This window comes from Eulemur rufifrons, chromosome 27 (assembly GCF_041146395.1).
Source record: "Eulemur rufifrons isolate Redbay chromosome 27, OSU_ERuf_1, whole genome shotgun sequence".
Taxonomy (NCBI): domain Eukaryota; kingdom Metazoa; phylum Chordata; class Mammalia; order Primates; family Lemuridae; genus Eulemur; species Eulemur rufifrons.
The window spans coordinates 31,309,190-31,326,744 of NC_091009.1; the positions used below are offsets into that span (position 1 = coordinate 31,309,190).

A 17,555-nucleotide genomic window follows, 5' to 3' on the forward strand; every position below is an offset into this window, starting at 1 on the left:
AAGTCACACAGTTCATAAATGGCAGAATCAGAGCTCAAAGCCGAGTCCCCAGGCTCCCAGGCCAGCGCTCGTTCCCTGAACCTCCCTCCTCGCCTGCTGTGCCAAGAAGGGAGGCTGCCCGGAGGAGGGGGCCCTTTGGGAAGGAGCGCCCTTCGCAGACTGTCCATGTGAGTGTGTTTCCAGGCTCAGCAGCCAGCTGGCCCTTCACTGTGAGATCTCGGAGCTCGGAGCTCGAGGGCACCTGGAGACCACCGGCCCTGCACTCTCACCCGCCAGAGGCCGAAGCTGGGCCGCGGGGCCCAGGAGAACTGACGGGCCCAGCTGCCCTCCATCTTCCCCTCCCGGGCCTGCCTCATCCCTCCCGGGGCAGAACTGCGGCTGTGCTGACCTTGCAGTTCTGATTCCTGCGGGGAGATGAGATCCCCGTAAGCCCTGGCTCTCTCTCAGCCCACCTGAGGCTGATTCCTGGACAGAACGCACCTGGCACCGCGGCAGCCCAGACAAGCGCTTAGGGGAGACAGGTGGTGCAAATTCTAGTCCTGGGTGTCCGTGTTTAACCTTTCCTTCGGGGGAGACAGCTGAGTTTCCTCTGCCCTGTTACACACCCTGCCCCGCCAGCCCAAAGTCCAGTATCAGCGCGCAAGGACAGCGTCTCGGACATATTCGTGTGTTCAGTGCTGTGGGCACTCAGATGTTTGCTGAATCCAGTCTAAGGTTCCCCCTTTGGGAGGGGCTGGCTTCGTGGGAGGCGTGTTCTGTAGGCAGCGCGGAGAAAACCATGCCCTGTTTATCTCGGCAGGGCCTATTAGGGGTGGTGGCGCGGGTGGCTTCCGAAGCCCTGGCGCGGGGAGGACGCTCGCCAGGAAGGGACCGAGCGCCGCAGACCCGACATGACCTGCTCTAACTTTTGCGCTGGCGTCTTGCTCGGGTTTCTGCGGCTAAGTCGGGTTCCCAGCAGAGAGCTCAGCCTGACCCCAATCTTCGCGTCCCCGCCCCCGCCCCACTCCCCGGCACCCCGGGCCGCGACACTGGGCGAGGAGGCGGCCCAGCGCCAAGCTGGTCCGACTGGTTCTGAGCAGGAAGTCTCCCGCCCTCGCCCCGGGCGGCCGAGCAGCCCCGCGCCGGCCCGGCGTCCGTCGGTCGGTCCCGCGCGGGCCGGACAGTCCACCAGGCGCTGGTGGCCGCGCGGCGGGGCGGGCCGGGCTGCGGTCAATGCGGCTTTGTCTGGGACGCCCACACCCCGGAGGCCGCTCCCGGGCCGGCAAATCGGAGCGCGGCGGCGCGGGACGTGCGGGCGTGAGATAAGCGGCCATGTGACCCTACCTGGGCGGGCGGGGGAGGGGCGCGCAGGTGAGGCGGTGGCCGGCTGGGCGCCGAGCGACGCACGCGGCGGCCGCGGGGCTCCGGCAGCATGTCTGTCAAAAGAAAGGACTGGTCCGCGCTGTCCAGGTGAGCGGGCCGGGGGTCGGGGTGCACCCTCGGATCTCCTCCGCTTGGGCATGGGCCTCCTCCCTGCCCTGGGACCCCGGCACTGAGGCCGAAGCCTTGTCTTGCTGCTCCTCAGCCGGGACAGAATTGGGGCCAAACTCGGGAGCCCTCCCGTTACGGGGTGCGTGCTCTTGCTTCTCTGTCGCTTCCTGTCCTCTCCCTGGGGCCTGAGGCCTCAAACAGGGTGCCTGGGGAAGGGTGGTCCCCAGTCTGGACAGCCCCTGGAATGTGACCACCCCGTGGGTTGGGGGCAGGCAGGAACGTTTTGGGGGATTGGGGAGGTGTTCAGGAGTAACCTCCACGCCTCATTTCTGAGTGAAGCCTCCGGCACTGCTCCCACTAGAGAGTTGTGAGTGGGCCTGGAGGTGCCCCTCAGCGCCCCTTTGGAGGGGGGAGCAGGAGGAGTGTCACCTTGTAGGGTCAGCGGAACAGGCATCAGTGAATAGGACCAGAGGGAAACAGACCCTCTTCCCACTAAGGGAGGCTCCAACTCTGAGTGTGGCTTTTTAATGTGGCATCTATGCTGGGGACCTCAAAATAGTTGCTGCCCCCCGCTGTGCTGGAGTCTTTATCTGTGAACTGGTCCCCCAGAGAGTCAGGGGACTAGGTGTCTTGTCCCGGTCTGCTGGGCATCCTGTCAGGGCCACAGAAGCCCGGAAGGGCGTCCAGGAGGCTGCGACCCTCATCGTGGCTGGTGACTCCTCCTGGAGCTATCCCACACCTCTCCTCACAGGCGCTCCCACGGTGTCTACTCCTCGTTCCCCCACTGGGCACACCCCCATCCTGTCCCTAGGGAAACTGAGGCTCAAGCAGTAGCCCAGAGTGAGGGTCCTACTCCTTTGATCCCTTAGGCTCTTGGCTGTTCCCAGGAGGGCATTTGGGTCTTGGCTTTTTTCATGAGGTCAGGGCCACCTGTGCAGGTGCAGACCCGCACCCTACAGTTTGGATCCCACAGGTCTTCCCCATCAAGGCATCTTGCACAGATTTTCCTCCTGCCGCCTCCCGCCCTCCCTGAAGACCTCCAGGGCTGCTTCATTGTCTCAGACTCAGCCTCCCCCTAACAGCTCATCCCCTGGGGGCAGGGGGCCACCTCTCCAGACCCTCAAGACCTAAGACCTCACAGCATTCTGAAGCACCCCACTGCGGGGGTGGGGCCCATGGGGTCCAGAATGGGGAGAAGGTGAGCTCCAGGAAGGGAGTAACTCGGTGCTCTGGAAAAGGAGCCAGGCTGCTATAGGGGTTGGACACACCTCAGAGAAATCTGTGCTGAGGGTGGGGCTGGCAAGTCAAGGTCTTGGGCTCCGCGTGTGCTTGTGGGTCAGTGTGCTGGGGGGTGGTGTGGGAGCATCTTTGCTTCTGGGTGTGGGCACATCTGGGCCTGTGAACGTGTGCTTATGTGTGTGTGCGGCATACGTGTGGGCAAGCGTGCTTAGGGTGTATGTAGCGACGAGACACCTATGTGGGCAGTAGATTCTTGTGTTGCTGAGTTTGGAGCTTGGGAGTTTGAGTCTGTTCAACTTAAATGTTTATTGAAGACCTCAGTACTGTGCGTTGTTGGGTTAAAAATATAAAGCAGACACTACTTCCTCAGAGGTTCGCAGTCTGGTGGGGTCTGTGTGATTTTGTGTCTCAGAGCATGCCCGGATACGCACAGGGGTGTGTGCTGGGGTGGGGGAGGCAGCCGGGGCACTGGAACTTTTAAAATAAGAGCAAGGTCTGTTCTCAGCTCGTCCACTGCTCAGGTAGACGTGGACTGACGAGGCTGCAGGGTGGGGCTGAGCTCCCACGGGACGTCCAGCGTAAGTACCAGGGAAGCGCCAGGGAACCAGTCCTGCCATAGAGCTCCCGGTCTGCCCTCCTTGCCTGGCCCCAGCCCTCTCAGAGCCCTGTGGGCAGACGCAGCTGCTGCCAACAGTCACCCTGATGAGGCACCTGGAACGGAGGACCACTCCCGCTCCGCTCCCTGAGTGAACAAGCCTCAGCGGGCAGGCAGGAAAGGGCTGTGAGTCACTGTCAACGGAGCCTCCCAGCCTGGGGAGGACTGCGCCGAGGGTATGACAAGTAGGGGCCCAGGTGGGGAGGTGGGTGGGTAGCTGAGGGCCAGCCTGCAGCCCATCCTTGGCATTAGGTGGGAATTCAGATGCTCCAGTCCTGGGCTGGGGGCAGCGGTGAGCTGGCTGGCTTGGTGCCCTGCTCAGAGGCCTTGTCCTTTCCTCCCTGGACTGACCTGGTGACGGGTGAGGCTGGGCCAGGCCTGTCTGCAGGGGGTGAGGGGTGGGTCTGAGAGTGCCTGGGACTGAGCAGCCAGTGGTTAATCATTTCCCTGCCTGGGCCTTGAGCAGCCCTGCCACCTCTAGGCACTGCCCTGTGTTCTCCTCAAACCTCTCCCTAGACCATCAGGGCTGGAAGGGACCTCAGCCATCACCCACAGCGTCCCCTCCTGTGGAAGGGGAGCCTGAGGCCTGCCCTGCTCAGGGGCTGGAGACTGGCCCAAGGTCATGGCCAGGCCCCAGGCTCCCTGCTCTATTCTCCCTTTCCCTACCCCATCCTCCACGATTTGCAAATTATGTTCCTTGAGTCCCAGGGTTCTACAAAATGCTTCTGGGGCAGCCTTCACACCCTCTCCCCACTTCACCCAGAGGAGCTGAGCCTTGATCTGTTATATGATGGGCTTCTCTCTGTGATTTGATTTGGGAATACAGGTTCTACTGCTAAACGTAACGTTTAACAACTACTGCACCTAAAACCCTGCTATCAGTTGCTGCGAAGTAGATGGAGCTTAGACTTCAGGAAGAAAACCCCCAGGGGAGAGGTCAGAACCAGCTCTCCAGTGAGTTACAGGGCAGAATGTCCTTTAGAATTAAGAGGACCCCCATCCCCAAAGGACAGAGTTGGTGCCGTCGGGAGCAGGGAGGACAGCAGCCCTCCGTGGAGGCAGAGAGAGGGATGTGTGCTCCAACCGCAGGCCGGGAGGTGGAGGAAAGCCTCGTTGAGAGGGAGGGGGTGGGGCAGCTGCCAGGGCAGTGGCATCAGCTCCGGGGGCCTGCAGGTTCCATCCAGGGCTTGGCTCTGGGGCTCGAAGGTCAATGATGCATTGGCCACTGGGTTTCCCCAAACCTCTGCTCTCCCCGGCTGCACCCCGAGCTCCTGCCTGTCCCAGGGTGGGGAATCCCACACATTCAGAGGCACTCTGGGCCTGCTTGTTCCTTCCCCTGGGTGTCGAGCTACTGGGCTCCCGTTCTGGTTTGGGGCCAGCCCTCGAAGGACGGTTTCCTGGCAGTTGGTATCCTGGCTAAGGGCATGGGCTTGGAAGGCCGACCTAGTTTGAAATCTTGGTTCCTTCTTTTTATTAGCTGTGCTATCTTGGGAAAGCTATTAACTCCTCTGAGCCTCAGTTTCCACATATGCAAACTGGGGATGGCCCCCTTACCTCACACAGTTATAGAGATTCACATCAACAGTGTTGGAGTCGTGCCTGGCATTAGAGTTAGCACTGAGATGTTAGTGCACTCACTTCATCCCGTATTCCTTTATTTATTGATATTATTATTTACGGTATTTATCAAATGTTAAGCACCGTCCTAAGCTCTTAATTGTTTATTATTGGGGTTTCAATAATTGCACCTGCTGAGGTCCCTCCCAGGGACTGACCTTTGCCTTCCCTTCCATTTCTGTCCATTTCCTCATCCTCGGAGGCCTGTCACTCTGCTTACTGGAGATAACATTTCTCCCCAGGGTGGGGTGATGACGGCACTTGGATTTTTCCAGGGTGTTGAGTAGAAGGCAGCCCTGTGATTTCTGAGCAGCAGGGGTAAGGACCACATCACCGTGGCTGAACTGTGGGGTTTGGTGCAAAGCTTGGGGACACGTGAGGACACATGGGCCCTGCCTCCTACAGTCCCGCCCTGGAGACCCCTCAGGACTGGGACTGGCCTGGGGAGTGAGTCATTTACAGGGAGACCAGGCTCTGACTGATGCCACACTGTGTAGGGCCCCTTGGAGGACAGACAGATAGGCTGCTTCCCCCGGGGCTGAGAGCAGCGCTGGGAACCGGGTTGCTGGGACCAAGGAATCCTGGGGGCTCCAGCCCCGCCGGGCTGTGGGTGTGGTCAGCGGAGAGGCGCTTCCAGCTTTGTGGGTCACTTTCCCCAGTGGCTCCCTCAGCTTCGGAGGGTAAAGGCTGGTCTCAAACTGTGGCCAAGGAGCAGGGCTGCGTCCAGGAGGGACAGAGCTGAGGACGCGGCCTCCGTGAAAGCCAGGCGGAGTTGGCGTTTCCAAGTCTGAGTGGGAGAGGCTGAGATGAGATGTGATGTCAGAGCTGCCTCCAAGAGACCAGCAGCCGTGTGCAGTCAGTGACGGACGCTCACGGGGGTCACGGGAAGGCCCAGGATGCTTGCTTGGGTTCCGTGGTGAAGGCCATGGGGGAGCTTTGACTGGGGCCCTTCCCTATGTCCACTGCCGTGGGAGAGAGGTGAGACCGGCGCCGGAGGGACTGAGGTTCTCACCGAGAACAGCTGCCCTGACAGCAGAATTGGGAAGATCTGGAAGGTTCCCTCCCAAAGGCAGCTCTTTCCTGTGGGTGATGGGCAGGCGCCCACCTTCCCTGGCAGAGGTGGGCAGATGGCCTTTGGGGGCGCTCAGGACTTGGTCCCCAGGGTGTGCTCTTCCATGTGGAGGCCGAGGTTTGGCACTTCCTAGGGAGGAGAGAGCCTTGCTTGCCAGTGGGTGCCGGGCGCCATGCTGGACCCTGGCGACGACGGACGTGTATCCTGTGGTGGTTTCGCCCGCGGCAGGGCAGCTTCACACTTTGTTTTCAGACCTCTCATACGCTCTCCGTTCTCCTTCGTTTACTCATCTTAAAAAAAAAAAAAAAAAGCAAAACTTAAGATCTGTGTATTCATGTAAATTATACTTCAATTTAAAAAAGCATGCTTTGAGTCCACATTCTCCTCTAGCTATGGTCCACTTTTATGTGCTTTGCTTCTCAGTGGAACTTCTCAAAAGAGTTGCTGCCAGTCACTAATGCTTTTTTCTTGGTTCCCATTCGCCCCTCACCAGCCCCGTCAGGCGCTGGCCCACCCACCGAAGCTGCTCTTCCAGGGGACCAGGCGCCTCTGTGCTCATGACTGCACCCTGGTGCCATTCTCCCGCGTGGTAGCGTTTAACTGAGACCCTTGCTCTGTCCACGGCAGCACCATCGCCTGGTTTACCTCCGATCTCCCTTGGCTGCATATTCTTGGTTTTTTTTTCATTATTTATTTTTTTTTTTTTAAGAGACAAGGCCTTGCTTTGTTGCCCAGGCTGGAGTGGTGTGATCATAGTTCACTGCAGCCTCAGAATCCAGGGCTCAAGCAGTCCTCCTGCCTCAGCCTCCCGAGTAGCTGGGACTACAGGCGTGCACCCCCATGCCCAGCTGGCTGCAGTGTCTCGATCTCCTTTGCTTTTCACTGGTTTCTTCTCATTCTGAACAAGCTAGAAACAGAACTCTTCATTTTCCTTTCTCCTTCCATGGTCACCCAACCTCCCACCAAACTCCTTCCTCCTCTGGTCTTTCCCATCTTACTAATGGCAGCACCAGGAATTGCTCTTGCCAAAAATCTAGTTTTTCTTGATTCTCCTCTTTTCCTGAACCCACCTCCCAACATCCAGTCTATCGGCAAAACCTGTCGGCTCTATCTTCAGAACACGTCCTGAATCCATCACTTTTCCCCATCTCTCTGTCGCCACCCTGGTTCAAGCCACCATAGCTCTCACTGGGCAATGCAGGCACCTCCTGATGGGACCCCCTTTCCCCTCTCCTCTGCCCCCTCCAATTCATTTTCCATACAGCAGCCAAAGAGGTTAAAACATAGAAATCCCATCATGTCACCTCTCTGTGTACAGCTCTCCAGTGGCTCTCAGTACACTGAGAAAAAAACCCAAGTTCTTTCTCTGGTCTCTGGGGCCCTCCGCTCTGGCCATGCCTCCCTGTCCAGCTTCCCTGCAGACCACGCTCTGGCTCTGACTCTCCTTCCTCCCCTGAATCCCCAGCTCCTCCCTCCCAGGACCCTGCACTGGCTGTGCCCTCCTCCTGGGGCACTCTGCAGCTGGGTCTGGCTCTGCTGGCTCCTTCTCACGTCACTCGCCTTGTTACATTGTCCGGTGACTCTTAGCCGATGTCATTGTGCTCATGGGCTTGTTTCCTTGCTCGCTGTCTGACTCGCCGACATCCCCAGGTATGTGCTCAGTGAAGGGGAGGACCCTACTGGTCTCTCCCTCCTGTATCCCAGCCCCCGGAATCCTGGCTGGCACATAGTAGGTGCTCAGCAAGTATTTGGTTAGTGAATGTGGACTCAGTAAATATGATGCTGGACCTAGAAAAAAGCTGGAGCCATCTTGTGGCATCCTCCTCATTTTAGGAGGGGAAACTGAGGAAGAGAAAAGGAAGTGACTTGCCCCAGGGCGGGAGGATGAGAAACTAGAACATCTGACCCCGCCTTACCAAAGACTCCCCTGGGAATCTTTTCTCCAGGAGGCCCACAGATGCATTTTATGTAAAATTTTCAGGTTTTTTTGATTGCGCTTTCCCCCCAGAAATGTGTCTCCTTTTTAAATCAAGGCTTGGTTGCGTGGCGATACCCTTGGTGGGGGACAGCTTAGTAGGAGCCAGGGCTGGGCGGTGGCAGCGGCTGAGAGAGCAAAGGGTGGAGAGTTCGGCATCCGACAGTGGCGAGGGGAGGCCTTACAGCCACTGCTGGAACCCTGGGAGGGGAGATGGGGGCCTTTCCAGAGCCTTCCGATCTGGGCTCCAGACAGCCAGGGGGAGTCGCAGGAAGGTACCAGGGAAGCCTCGCCTGTCAGCCTGCTGCCGTACTTTAGCCCTCTCCTAACTCTGGGCGAATACAGCCTCCCGTCCCCAACAAACCCTGGACCTTCTGACCTCAGCTGGCTCCGTCTCTCCCCTCTGCCTGGACAGCCAGTTTCACCCCAGCCCCCATCACCTGGGACGCTCCCTGGGATCCAGCCCAGGTCCGGTCTCTTCCGTGAGCCTTTCCTGAGGTCGTGGCCCATGGCAGCTGTTCTCTCAGTCTGCAGAGCAGCATCCAGACTTCGGTTGGGGGAATTACTGATGGACATGCTTCTCTTTGTCACTAGCACGACAGAGACCCTGCCATGTCATTCTGTGACACCCCCCTGACAATTCTGGACATGGTGCTGGCCTGTCACAGCTGCTCAGCCAGTATTTATTTGCTCTTTGATTGGGTTGGAAGGGAAGATGGGCCGGGGGTAGGTGGGCGGTACTGCAGGGGGACAAGGATGATGGGGACAGGCAGGGCCCTGGAGAGGTGGGTGTTTGGACTGGCGCTGGCCGGTGTGCAGGCGTGTGCGTGAGGAAGTAGTCGCTAGCGTGGTGGGGTCAGCTGGTTGGCTGGAGAGAGCCTGGGGGCGGGAACCGAAAGCGGGACGGGCGGGGTCCTGTTGCTCCCAGACAGGGAACGTCCTCTGGGTTTCCACCCAGCTCCGCTGGCCTCTGGCTTCGTTCTTCCCGTCCCAAGGTAGGGAGGCACCAGGAGGTGCTCGGAAGTGAAGGGGAGATGATACCAGAGTCTTTTCCGGGTATAATTGGTCTTATTTGTGAGTTTCCCCTTCCTAAAAACTAAGAAATTCTGTGGGGACTTGAGTACCTCTGAGGACATTTCTCTGTGGCTGTCCATTGGGGGATGTTATCTAAGAATCCCGAGACCAAGAAGAGACAGGCGCTGGGCGAGTTCCTCTACCTCCTCCGCAGAACCGCGCCCACCCTGCACACGCCTCGCCACCCCCGAGAGGAGGCCCCACGTCCCCCCTGTCCCGCCCCGGAGTCCAGAGTAAAGTCCATTGCAGTGGTTCTCATCTGGGGCGACTGTGGCCCTCGGGGGACGTGTGGCAATGTTGGGAAACGTTTTTGGTTGTCATAGCTGGAGGATGGTGTTGCCCACATCCTCTATCAGGACAGCCTCATACACGGAATTTTCTGGCCAAAATGTCAACCATGCTGAGGTGGAGAATCCCTGGTCTAACCTAAATCCCTGTAGCCATAGTGGAAATTTAATAGCCATAGAATGTGAACTATTAACATTGAAAATTTTGGGGTAGTCACATTAAAAGAGTAAAAAGAAGCAAAATTAGTTTTAATAATATGTCATTTACCCCAACACACCCACAGTATTACCATTTCAGCATGTGATCAGAACACACAGTCCACGCTGAGAGCCCTTGCTGGTCCCTGACAGGCAGGGTGTGCGTCTGGGGTCGGACCAGCCCCGGTTCCTGCGCAGGCCTGGAGGGCCTTTGGTCTCTTCTCCAGCCCCACGGGAGACCGGCTTGGGGGCATCCTGGGTCTGTCCTGGGCTGTGCTGACCCCCTCTTCCCCCCCAGCCTGGCCCGGCAGCGGACTCTGGAGGATGAGGAGGAGCAGGAGCGCGAGCGCAGGCGGCGGCACCGCAGCCTGAGTTCTACCGCGGACGACGAGGCTCCCAGGCTCAGCCAGAACGGAGACCGGCCGGCCGCTGCAAGGTGCTTGGGCCGGGGTGGGCCAGGGCATCATCTCCCCATCGTGGGTGGTGGGGATGGACTCGGCTGCCCCCGACAGACTGAGCGTGGCATGTGTGGCCTGCCGGGGAGTGAGACCGAAAGGCGTGAAGATGGACTTCGGGTTCCTCACCTTCCCCAGGCCCTTGCCCAGCCCTGCCAGCTTCCACCCTCGTCATAGCTACAGTCACTGCTGTGAGCCAGTACTTAACCGGACACACAGGGACATAGCTCACTTGGTCCTCACGATATCCCTGAGAGGGTAGATTTGATAACCCATTTTACAGGTGGAGAAAGTGGGCACAACTGTACTTAGGTGACTTGCTGAGATCGTTACCTAAGGAGCGGGAGGGCCAGCATTTGCACCCAGACCGGGCAAGCTCTGTGGCCCAGCGCTTTCCATGAGCCAGGCTGCCCCCTCTAGCCCTGGCCCTCTAGGACTCACTCCTGAGGGCAGGAACACTGTGGCTCTTTTGCCACCTGGGTTTGGGGATTATGAGGGAAAAGCAGAGAAGGGTCTGGGACTCACTGAATGCTCCTACATGCCAGGGCCATGCTGGGCACTCTCACGAGATGACCCTCACTTTGCTTCCCGACAAGCCCAGTTTGCAGATCTGAAAACTGAGGCTCAGACAGTGAGTGACTTTGCTTGAAATCACACGGAGATCAGCGTGGTGCGGAAGGAAAAGGAACTCGTTTGCTGGAGACCAAGTGCTCAGCGTTTTGGAAAATCCTTTCGTGTGACTCCTGTTTCCTTAGGTCCCCCAGAGAAGGGAGCACAGGGTGCGTGCCCTGGGCTGCACCGATACTTGTCACCCAGCCCCCTGTCCCCACGTGACTGACAGGAATGTGGGACAGAGCATCGGAAGCCCTGGGTTCTGCTCCCAGTTCCCCTGCCAGTTAGCAGTGTGACCTTTGACCTGATCTGAGGTCTAAGGGGCAGGGACTGTGTTTGTTCCTTTTGACCCTTCATGCCCAGCACAGGGCCTGGCACATACAGAGTAGTTGCTCAGGGTTTGTTGATTGTTTCTGAACATGGAACGGTTGGGCCTTGCAGGGGTTTATAAACTTTTTAAAAAAGTACGGAGTGCTTTGTTCAAATGATACCTCGAAGGCCCCACACAGAGTGGACAAAGGTGACCTTATTTAAGTGGTGGTGGTGGGGGAGGCCCAGGCCTGACCTCCTCGCCTCTCCTTGGTGGCCCCGGAGGCATCTTTGTTGGGTGAGGTGCACTCAGGGTCGCTCCCACCCCGGTATCTGATCCCACCCCTCCCATCTCTGACTCAGGCTGCCAAGCGTGGAGGAAGCGGAGGGGCCTCAGTCCCCGCCCCTGGCCTCCAAAGATGCAGACGAGGATGTCCAGGCCGTCCTCAGGACGAGGCAGGAGCGGAGGCAGAGGCGGCAGGTGCTGGAGGCTGTGCAGGGCCCCGTCCGGGAGAGGCTGGAGGCGGAGGAGGGAGGGGACGGCGCGGGCCCTGGGCAGGCCACGCAGCAACCCCTGATGCCCAAGAAGGAAGTGGAGCCCCCACCTCGCCGGAGACTGAGCCGCGAGCAGCGGGGGCCCTGGGCCCTGGAGGAGGAGAGCGCGGTGAGCAGGGAGCCAGGAGGCAAGAAGAAAGGGGTCCCAGAGAAGACCCCAGTCTTGGAGAAATGCTCTATGGTAGAGAAGAGAGCAGAAAAGAGACTCGTCTCGGAGCCGGCGCTGGCCACGGGGAAAACACCCCCGTCGGAGAAGACAGCGGTGTCAGAGAGGAGAGACAGTCCAGAGACGAAGCTGGTTCCAGAAAAAGCAAGTGTCTCAGAGAATACCCCAGCCCCCGAGAACCCATCTGTGTTGGAGAAGATAGCAGTGACAGAGAAAAGGTCCATCTCAGAGAAGATGTCGCCCCCCGGGAAGGCATCAGGCCCGGAACGGAGACTGGTGTCTGAGAAAGCATCCATCTTTGAGAAGTCGCTGGTCTCAGAGAAAGGCCCGGCCTCAGACACCAAGCTGTCCCCAAGGAGGGCAGTGGCCTCAGAGCGGCCCCAGGCCCAGGAGCGGCCAGCCTCTGGGGGGAGCCCGGCCACCACCAAGGAGCAGAGGGACAGGACCCTCCCAGGGAAGAGCCCGCCTGCCTTGGCAGAGCAGGGGGCGTTGGACCCTCCAACTGTGGCCTCCCGCCTCCCGCCAATCACACTCCAGGTTGGCAGTGCTCCCGCCCCTCCCAGCCTCCCCCCTCCCTCCCCGTGGCCCTCCCCGCCAGTCCCATCCAGGTGATCCCTGGGTCCCTTGCTGCCTCCCTTCCTCCCACCTGCAGGCTGGCCGTGGCAGGCTCTCTTCCCCCCTGCCTGCTTCCAGCCCTGGTCGGAAGAGGTACACCGAGGTGGGGACAGGCTGCCAGAGCTCACAGGGCACCAGCTGTGGGGCGGGGAACACCTGGAACCCCACACCGCCTCCTCTCCCAGAGCCTGGACTCCAGGACCCCAGCACCCTTGGCACGCCTCAGCCTCAGGTCTTTCCAGAAGCTCCCCTAGAAAGCTCTGCCTGGTGGCCTGGCCCCAAAGGACAGTGTCTGCCAGCCACTCCCTAGCAGATAAAGGAGGCAGGAGAGGAAGGCGCAAGGCTGTCTCGCTCTCACCTCTTCCTGCAGCCCCTGGGAAGAGCCATGCCACATGGGGTCTATGCTGCCTGGGCCTGGCAGGCCCTGGTCCTCTGTGTGACACGTCCCCTGCTCCATCCAGGTGAAAATCCCCAGCAAGGAAGAAGAGGCAGACGCGTCCTCACCCACCCAGCGCACCTACAGCAGCTCCCTCAAACGCTCCAGCTCCAGGACCATCTCCTTTCGGGTGAGAGCCCAGGGCACCCTTGTCCACCTAATCCCGGGGAGGCCAGCCGAGGAGCAAGGGTCCGCTACGGCACAGGAGCCGTAGTTTGGATAGCAGGAAGGCCCTCTGGATAGATGGGGGCTTGGGATTCCCAAGGGCGGCCCAGACGGGGCAGGTTGCATTAGGACTGCAGGTGGGAGACCTAGGAGGTGGGTGTCAATGGTGTGAGCAGCCCCCTCTAGCGGGCAAGGCCAGCGCTGCAGGGAGGTGGCGCGGGCAGGGACAGCTCTGGGCTGCGGGAAGCCTGCACCTTCCTGCTCCAGTCCCTGGCCCGCGGAGGCTGGCCCTGGAGGGCGGGTGGGAGCAGCAGGGCTCGCCTAGTGCCCTCTGCTCTGCCACTGCCCCGTGGGACGAATGATGCGCCTTGTCGCAGTATGGATTCTTAGTTGCTCTGTTCACGGGTCATTCACTCATTCATGTCTGACTAGGCCTTGCGCCTCTGACGTGTGCCAGGCCCCGGGGGGTGTGCTGGAGGCTGGGTGTTGATCGGTGCCCCACGGGGCTCGTGGGCGGTGGGGGGCAGATAGGAAAGCATGGTCGCAGGCCCCCTGGGAAGGAAGCCTAAGGAAGGCCTTCGGCCCCGACTGGTGGGTGGGGCAGGTGTTTCCCAGAGGAGACGAGGGCTGTTAATGAGGCCTGGCTGTGTGTTTCTCTGGTTGGGAGTTGAGCAGTGGAGAGGGCGGGAGGTCCGAGCAGGAGGAAGTGTTCTGAGAGCTCTCTCAAGGGGGGGGCCACCATCTCACCAGTGCCTTCCCTTCTCGTTCCAGATGAGCCCCAAGAAAGACAGCTCCGAAGCACCCTTGACCCGCAGGTGGGCGGCCTGGAGGCTTTGGCTGTCTCCTGTTTGGTTTTGTTCAGACTGTATTTTCTGACCACCTGCCACCGGCGCTCCTTGTGCCAGGCTGTGCTGTAGGGCATGTGAGGGGAAGGCTCAGCGCTTGCGCAGGCTCCAGATCTGGCAGGGGGGGTGGGATTAACCAGAGGGACTAAGGCTGGGTGAGATGGGACAGGGAGGAGGAGGAATCTGGGAGAGCTCCTTGGAGGAGGCAGGCCTTGGGTGGGGCTCTGAAGGGGGAGGAGGGTTTAGTCTTGAGGTTAGGAGTGGGAAGTGGGGCTGGGCACCTGTAATCCCAGCACTCTGGGAGGCTGAGGCCAGAGAATCGCTTGAGCCCAGGAGTTCGAGGCTGCATTGAGCTGTGATTGCACCACTGCACCCCAGCCTGGGTGACAGAGTGAGACCCTGTGTCAAAAAAAAAGTGGGAAGGGGGAGGAGGGCTTTCCAGGAAGGGGGACCAAGAACACAGTAGGGAGGGGCAGTCTTGTGTGGGGGCCTGGGAATCTGCAGGTTTAACGAGTCCCCTATGCTCTGTAATGCTGATGCAAGCAGTCTGAAGGCTGTGCTTTGGGAAAAACCCTGAAATAGCAGTTGTACTTATGTGTTAGGAATTTCACCCACTCACGCTGTATTCATCCACACTCCGCACATTTACTGCAGCCTACCGGGCTAGGCTAGGCCTGGGGTGGGGGTGGGGATGGAGACGAGGAATAGGAAGATGAGTAAGACAGTTGCTGCCCTCCAGCGACTCACACAAGCCACCCAGGCGGGCAGGTGCACGGCGGGAATGTGAGCTCAGGGCTGGGAGCTCGGGAGTAGCCGCAGCAGCTCAGCCGGCCAGAGCTGGGGACGGTTTCACAGAGCAACTGATGTTCAACGTAGGACTTCAAGGACTGGTGGGAGATTTGCAGGGGGAAAACCAGAGGAACGGCATTGTAAATAGAGGGAACAGCATGTGAGAAGGCCTGGAGGAAAGTGGGGGATGTCCCGCTGGCTGGCACGTAGGCATGTGGCCGGGAGCGGCGTGGCACCGGCGTTGGCAGGAGGGGCAGGGACCAGATCCTGGGAGCTTGTAGGCTGTGCCAGGGACTTGGTCCCTATCCTGTGGCTGGAGGGGTCTGAGCCAGAAAGACAGGGTCAGATGTGTTTGAGTAGGAGCAGCCTGGGGGCAGAGGAGAGGAGAGCTGAGGGGGGCAGCAGGTGGGTGGGGAGACAGCCAGTGCTGTGCTGGGGAGGGGGTGAAGGAAGAGCCTGATTCAGGCGGTTTCTGAGGTGTAGGTGACAGGTGTGGGGGAGAAGGGAAGAGGGAAGGAGTGGAAGACGTTTCTGATCCTGGGGACATCCTACCGAAGGGGATGTTTCTCGGGAGGTGAGCACAGTCCCTGGGATCCGTGGTTCTCCACCACGTCCACACAGCCTGCTCCGTAACGGAGGACCACGCTTCCTTTACCGGACCGTGGGGTGCGAAGGGGGCGGGCCTGGGCTCCCTGGGGTGGGCGCGTCTCACCTGGTCTGCCCTGTCTCCCCGCTGCAGTGCCAGCGTGAGGCTCCCGGCCAACACGGTGAAGCTGGGGGAGAAGCTGGAGCGATACCACACAGCCATACAGGTGGGTGGGGGCTCCTCCGAGGCGGGGTACCTGCGGGGTGCAGCAGGCGCCGTGTGGTCCGTGCCCCTCGAGGCCAGCGCAGGTCAGCAGTTTGTGTTCTCTGTTCCCAGAGGTCGGCATCCGTCAAGTGTCCGGGCTCCTCTCGCACGGAGTTCTTTGTGGCACCGGTGGGCGTGGCCAGCAAGCGCCACCTCTTTGAGAAGGATCTGGCAGCCCAGAGCCGCGCGGAACCAGCCTCCAGCCGCAAGGTGAGGGGCGCAGGCCCCGCCAGGGGGCTTTAGTCTCCAAATCCTTGAACCTTGGCCCTGGCAGTGCTGGAAAACTGTATTTCCATGTGTCAGTTAATGTTGGCAGAACCTTGACTTGAGTCCCCGTTCGTGTTCCTGAGCCCGTCTCCTGGGCTGTGTGCATAGCTCCCTGGGGGAAGGGGAGGGGCTGACCCTGGTGTTTGTGGCATGTGGCATGTGGCATGGGCGTGTGTGTAGGAGTGAGGGAGGGTCAGCCCCATTCCTGGGCTCTGGAAATGCCTCGCTGCTGCCAGTGGCCCCCAACCCAGAGATGGACGCCTCTCTTTTTAGGAGAACTTGAAGCTCTCGGGGGTTGTGACATCCAGGCTCAACCTGTGGATCAGCAGGACCCAGGACTCTGGAGATCAGGACCCCCAGGTACCCTGTCCCTCCCAGATGTCTCTTGCTGTGGGCCCTGTCATGGTGGGGTGCTCAGGGTGAGGGGGGGACAGCCCCAAAAGCAGTGAGTGGTTCAGGAGTGGAGACGGGGGTGGCAGGGAGGGCGTGGGTGGGCCTGGGGGGTGGAGTGCAGCAGAGAGGAGGGTGGTCTGGGTCCTTTGCCCTTTCAGGAAGGAGGAGGACACCTGGAGTGGGGGGGTGGGCCTGGGATCCCTGGCCCCTCGCAGCCCTGCCTCAGTCCCTGCTCTCCACCTGCCGCCCCCAATCAGGAGGCACCGAGAGAGTCGGCAGCCGCCAACAGGACTCAGTGGGGCAGGAAACCAGACCACCCCCTGGATGCCGAGGTGAATAGAGTGGACAGAGCCCTGGGTGCTGGGTGGGAGACCCCCGCGTGCCCTGCCCCCTGTGTGTGCACACACTGATTGGCCTGCAATTGGACAGTCCAAGCACCCAGAATGCCCCCGTTCCTGCTTGCACAGGCTGGTCTGAGCCAACCCTGAGAACATGGCGGAGCCCTCAGCTGGCTTTGCTCCCTGCAGCTCTGCGGAGCCCCCGACCCCTTCAGCCCACACATCGCAGGGCTCTGACCACGTGTGGGCATGCGGCTTGGGCAAAGGCATGCCTTCCTGTCTAGAGGGTCCCTTCTCCTCCTAGCCCCAGGAAGCCCCTTTCCTTGTCGTAAGAGACCTTTGCCCCACAGGTGTGACAAGCCGTGCCGAGACAGACCTGCAAATCTGCATCTCAGGACCTTCCCGGGCCCTGCCTCCCGCAGCACCGCCCTGCCTCTCACTGCCCCTGCCCCCTTCCTGCCCCTGGACCTGCCTGACTGGGGCCCCTAGGGGGCAGGAATATCTGTGAGACTCAACCAGCTCCTTCCAGGCCCTGCCTCTAGGGACAGCGGTACCCTGGTACCCTGTCCTGCTGCAGATGCTGGGACCCAGGCGCCAGCCCAGGGCCCAGCACTGGTGCATGTCAGCACGGTGGGGCCTCAGTGTCCTGTCCAGAGATGTCTCTCCTCCCTGCTCACTTCCAGGGTCAGGGCGGGGCATCTCCAGAACTCCAGGGTCACCTGTCTCATCTGCTGCCAGCAGGTCCCTCCATGTGCCTGTGATGTCTCCCTCGCTGAGCCCTGGCCCACCCGCCTTGGTCCCTGGGGCCTGCTCCCGACCCCTGAAGTCCTCTCTGGCCAGACTGCGGAGGTGCTGCCCTGTGCCTCCCATGTGCCTCTCCCTGCCCTGTCCCCTCTCCCTGCCTTGTCCCCTCTCCCTGCCTTGTCCCCTCCCCCTGCCTTGTCCCCTCTCCCTGCCCTGGCCGGGAACTAAGTGCCTGTTTTGTGCAACCACTTACCCTTTCTTTGAAAAACCTGTTCTCAGAAGGATCTGATAAACTCATTCACTCTCAGGTGTAAGTGACTAATGATACCTTAAAAATGAAATCCTTCTAGAGGCTTTTCTTCCTAACAAGGATCATCTGCGGTGTGGGGAGCACCGTTATTTTCTTAGTCGTTCCCCTCCTTGTGTTAC

The 17,555-nt window shown here is 60.0% G+C and overlaps 1 protein-coding gene across 2 annotated transcripts; it reads left to right on the forward strand.

Annotated features, from left to right (window-relative positions):
- The first annotated feature begins 1,099 nt into the window (after window positions 1-1,099).
- On the forward strand, window positions 1,100-17,327 carry LAD1 (ladinin 1). Of its 2 annotated transcripts, XM_069459627.1 has the most exons (11): window positions 1,100-1,449; window positions 9,886-10,023; window positions 11,327-11,816; window positions 11,883-12,221; window positions 12,761-12,865; window positions 13,672-13,715; window positions 15,274-15,346; window positions 15,457-15,594; window positions 15,925-16,011; window positions 16,302-16,376; window positions 16,733-17,327. In XM_069459627.1, the coding sequence occupies exons 1-11, from the start codon at window positions 1,412-1,414 to the stop codon at window positions 16,736-16,738; spliced, it is 1,533 nt and encodes a 510-aa protein (XP_069315728.1). In that variant the 5' UTR covers window positions 1,100-1,411; the 3' UTR covers window positions 16,739-17,327. The 2 variants fall into 2 exon arrangements, with proteins under 2 accessions (XP_069315728.1, XP_069315727.1); XM_069459626.1 differs by having other exon boundaries at window positions 1,196-1,449; window positions 11,327-12,221.
- The last annotated feature ends 228 nt before the right edge of the window (window positions 17,328-17,555 follow it).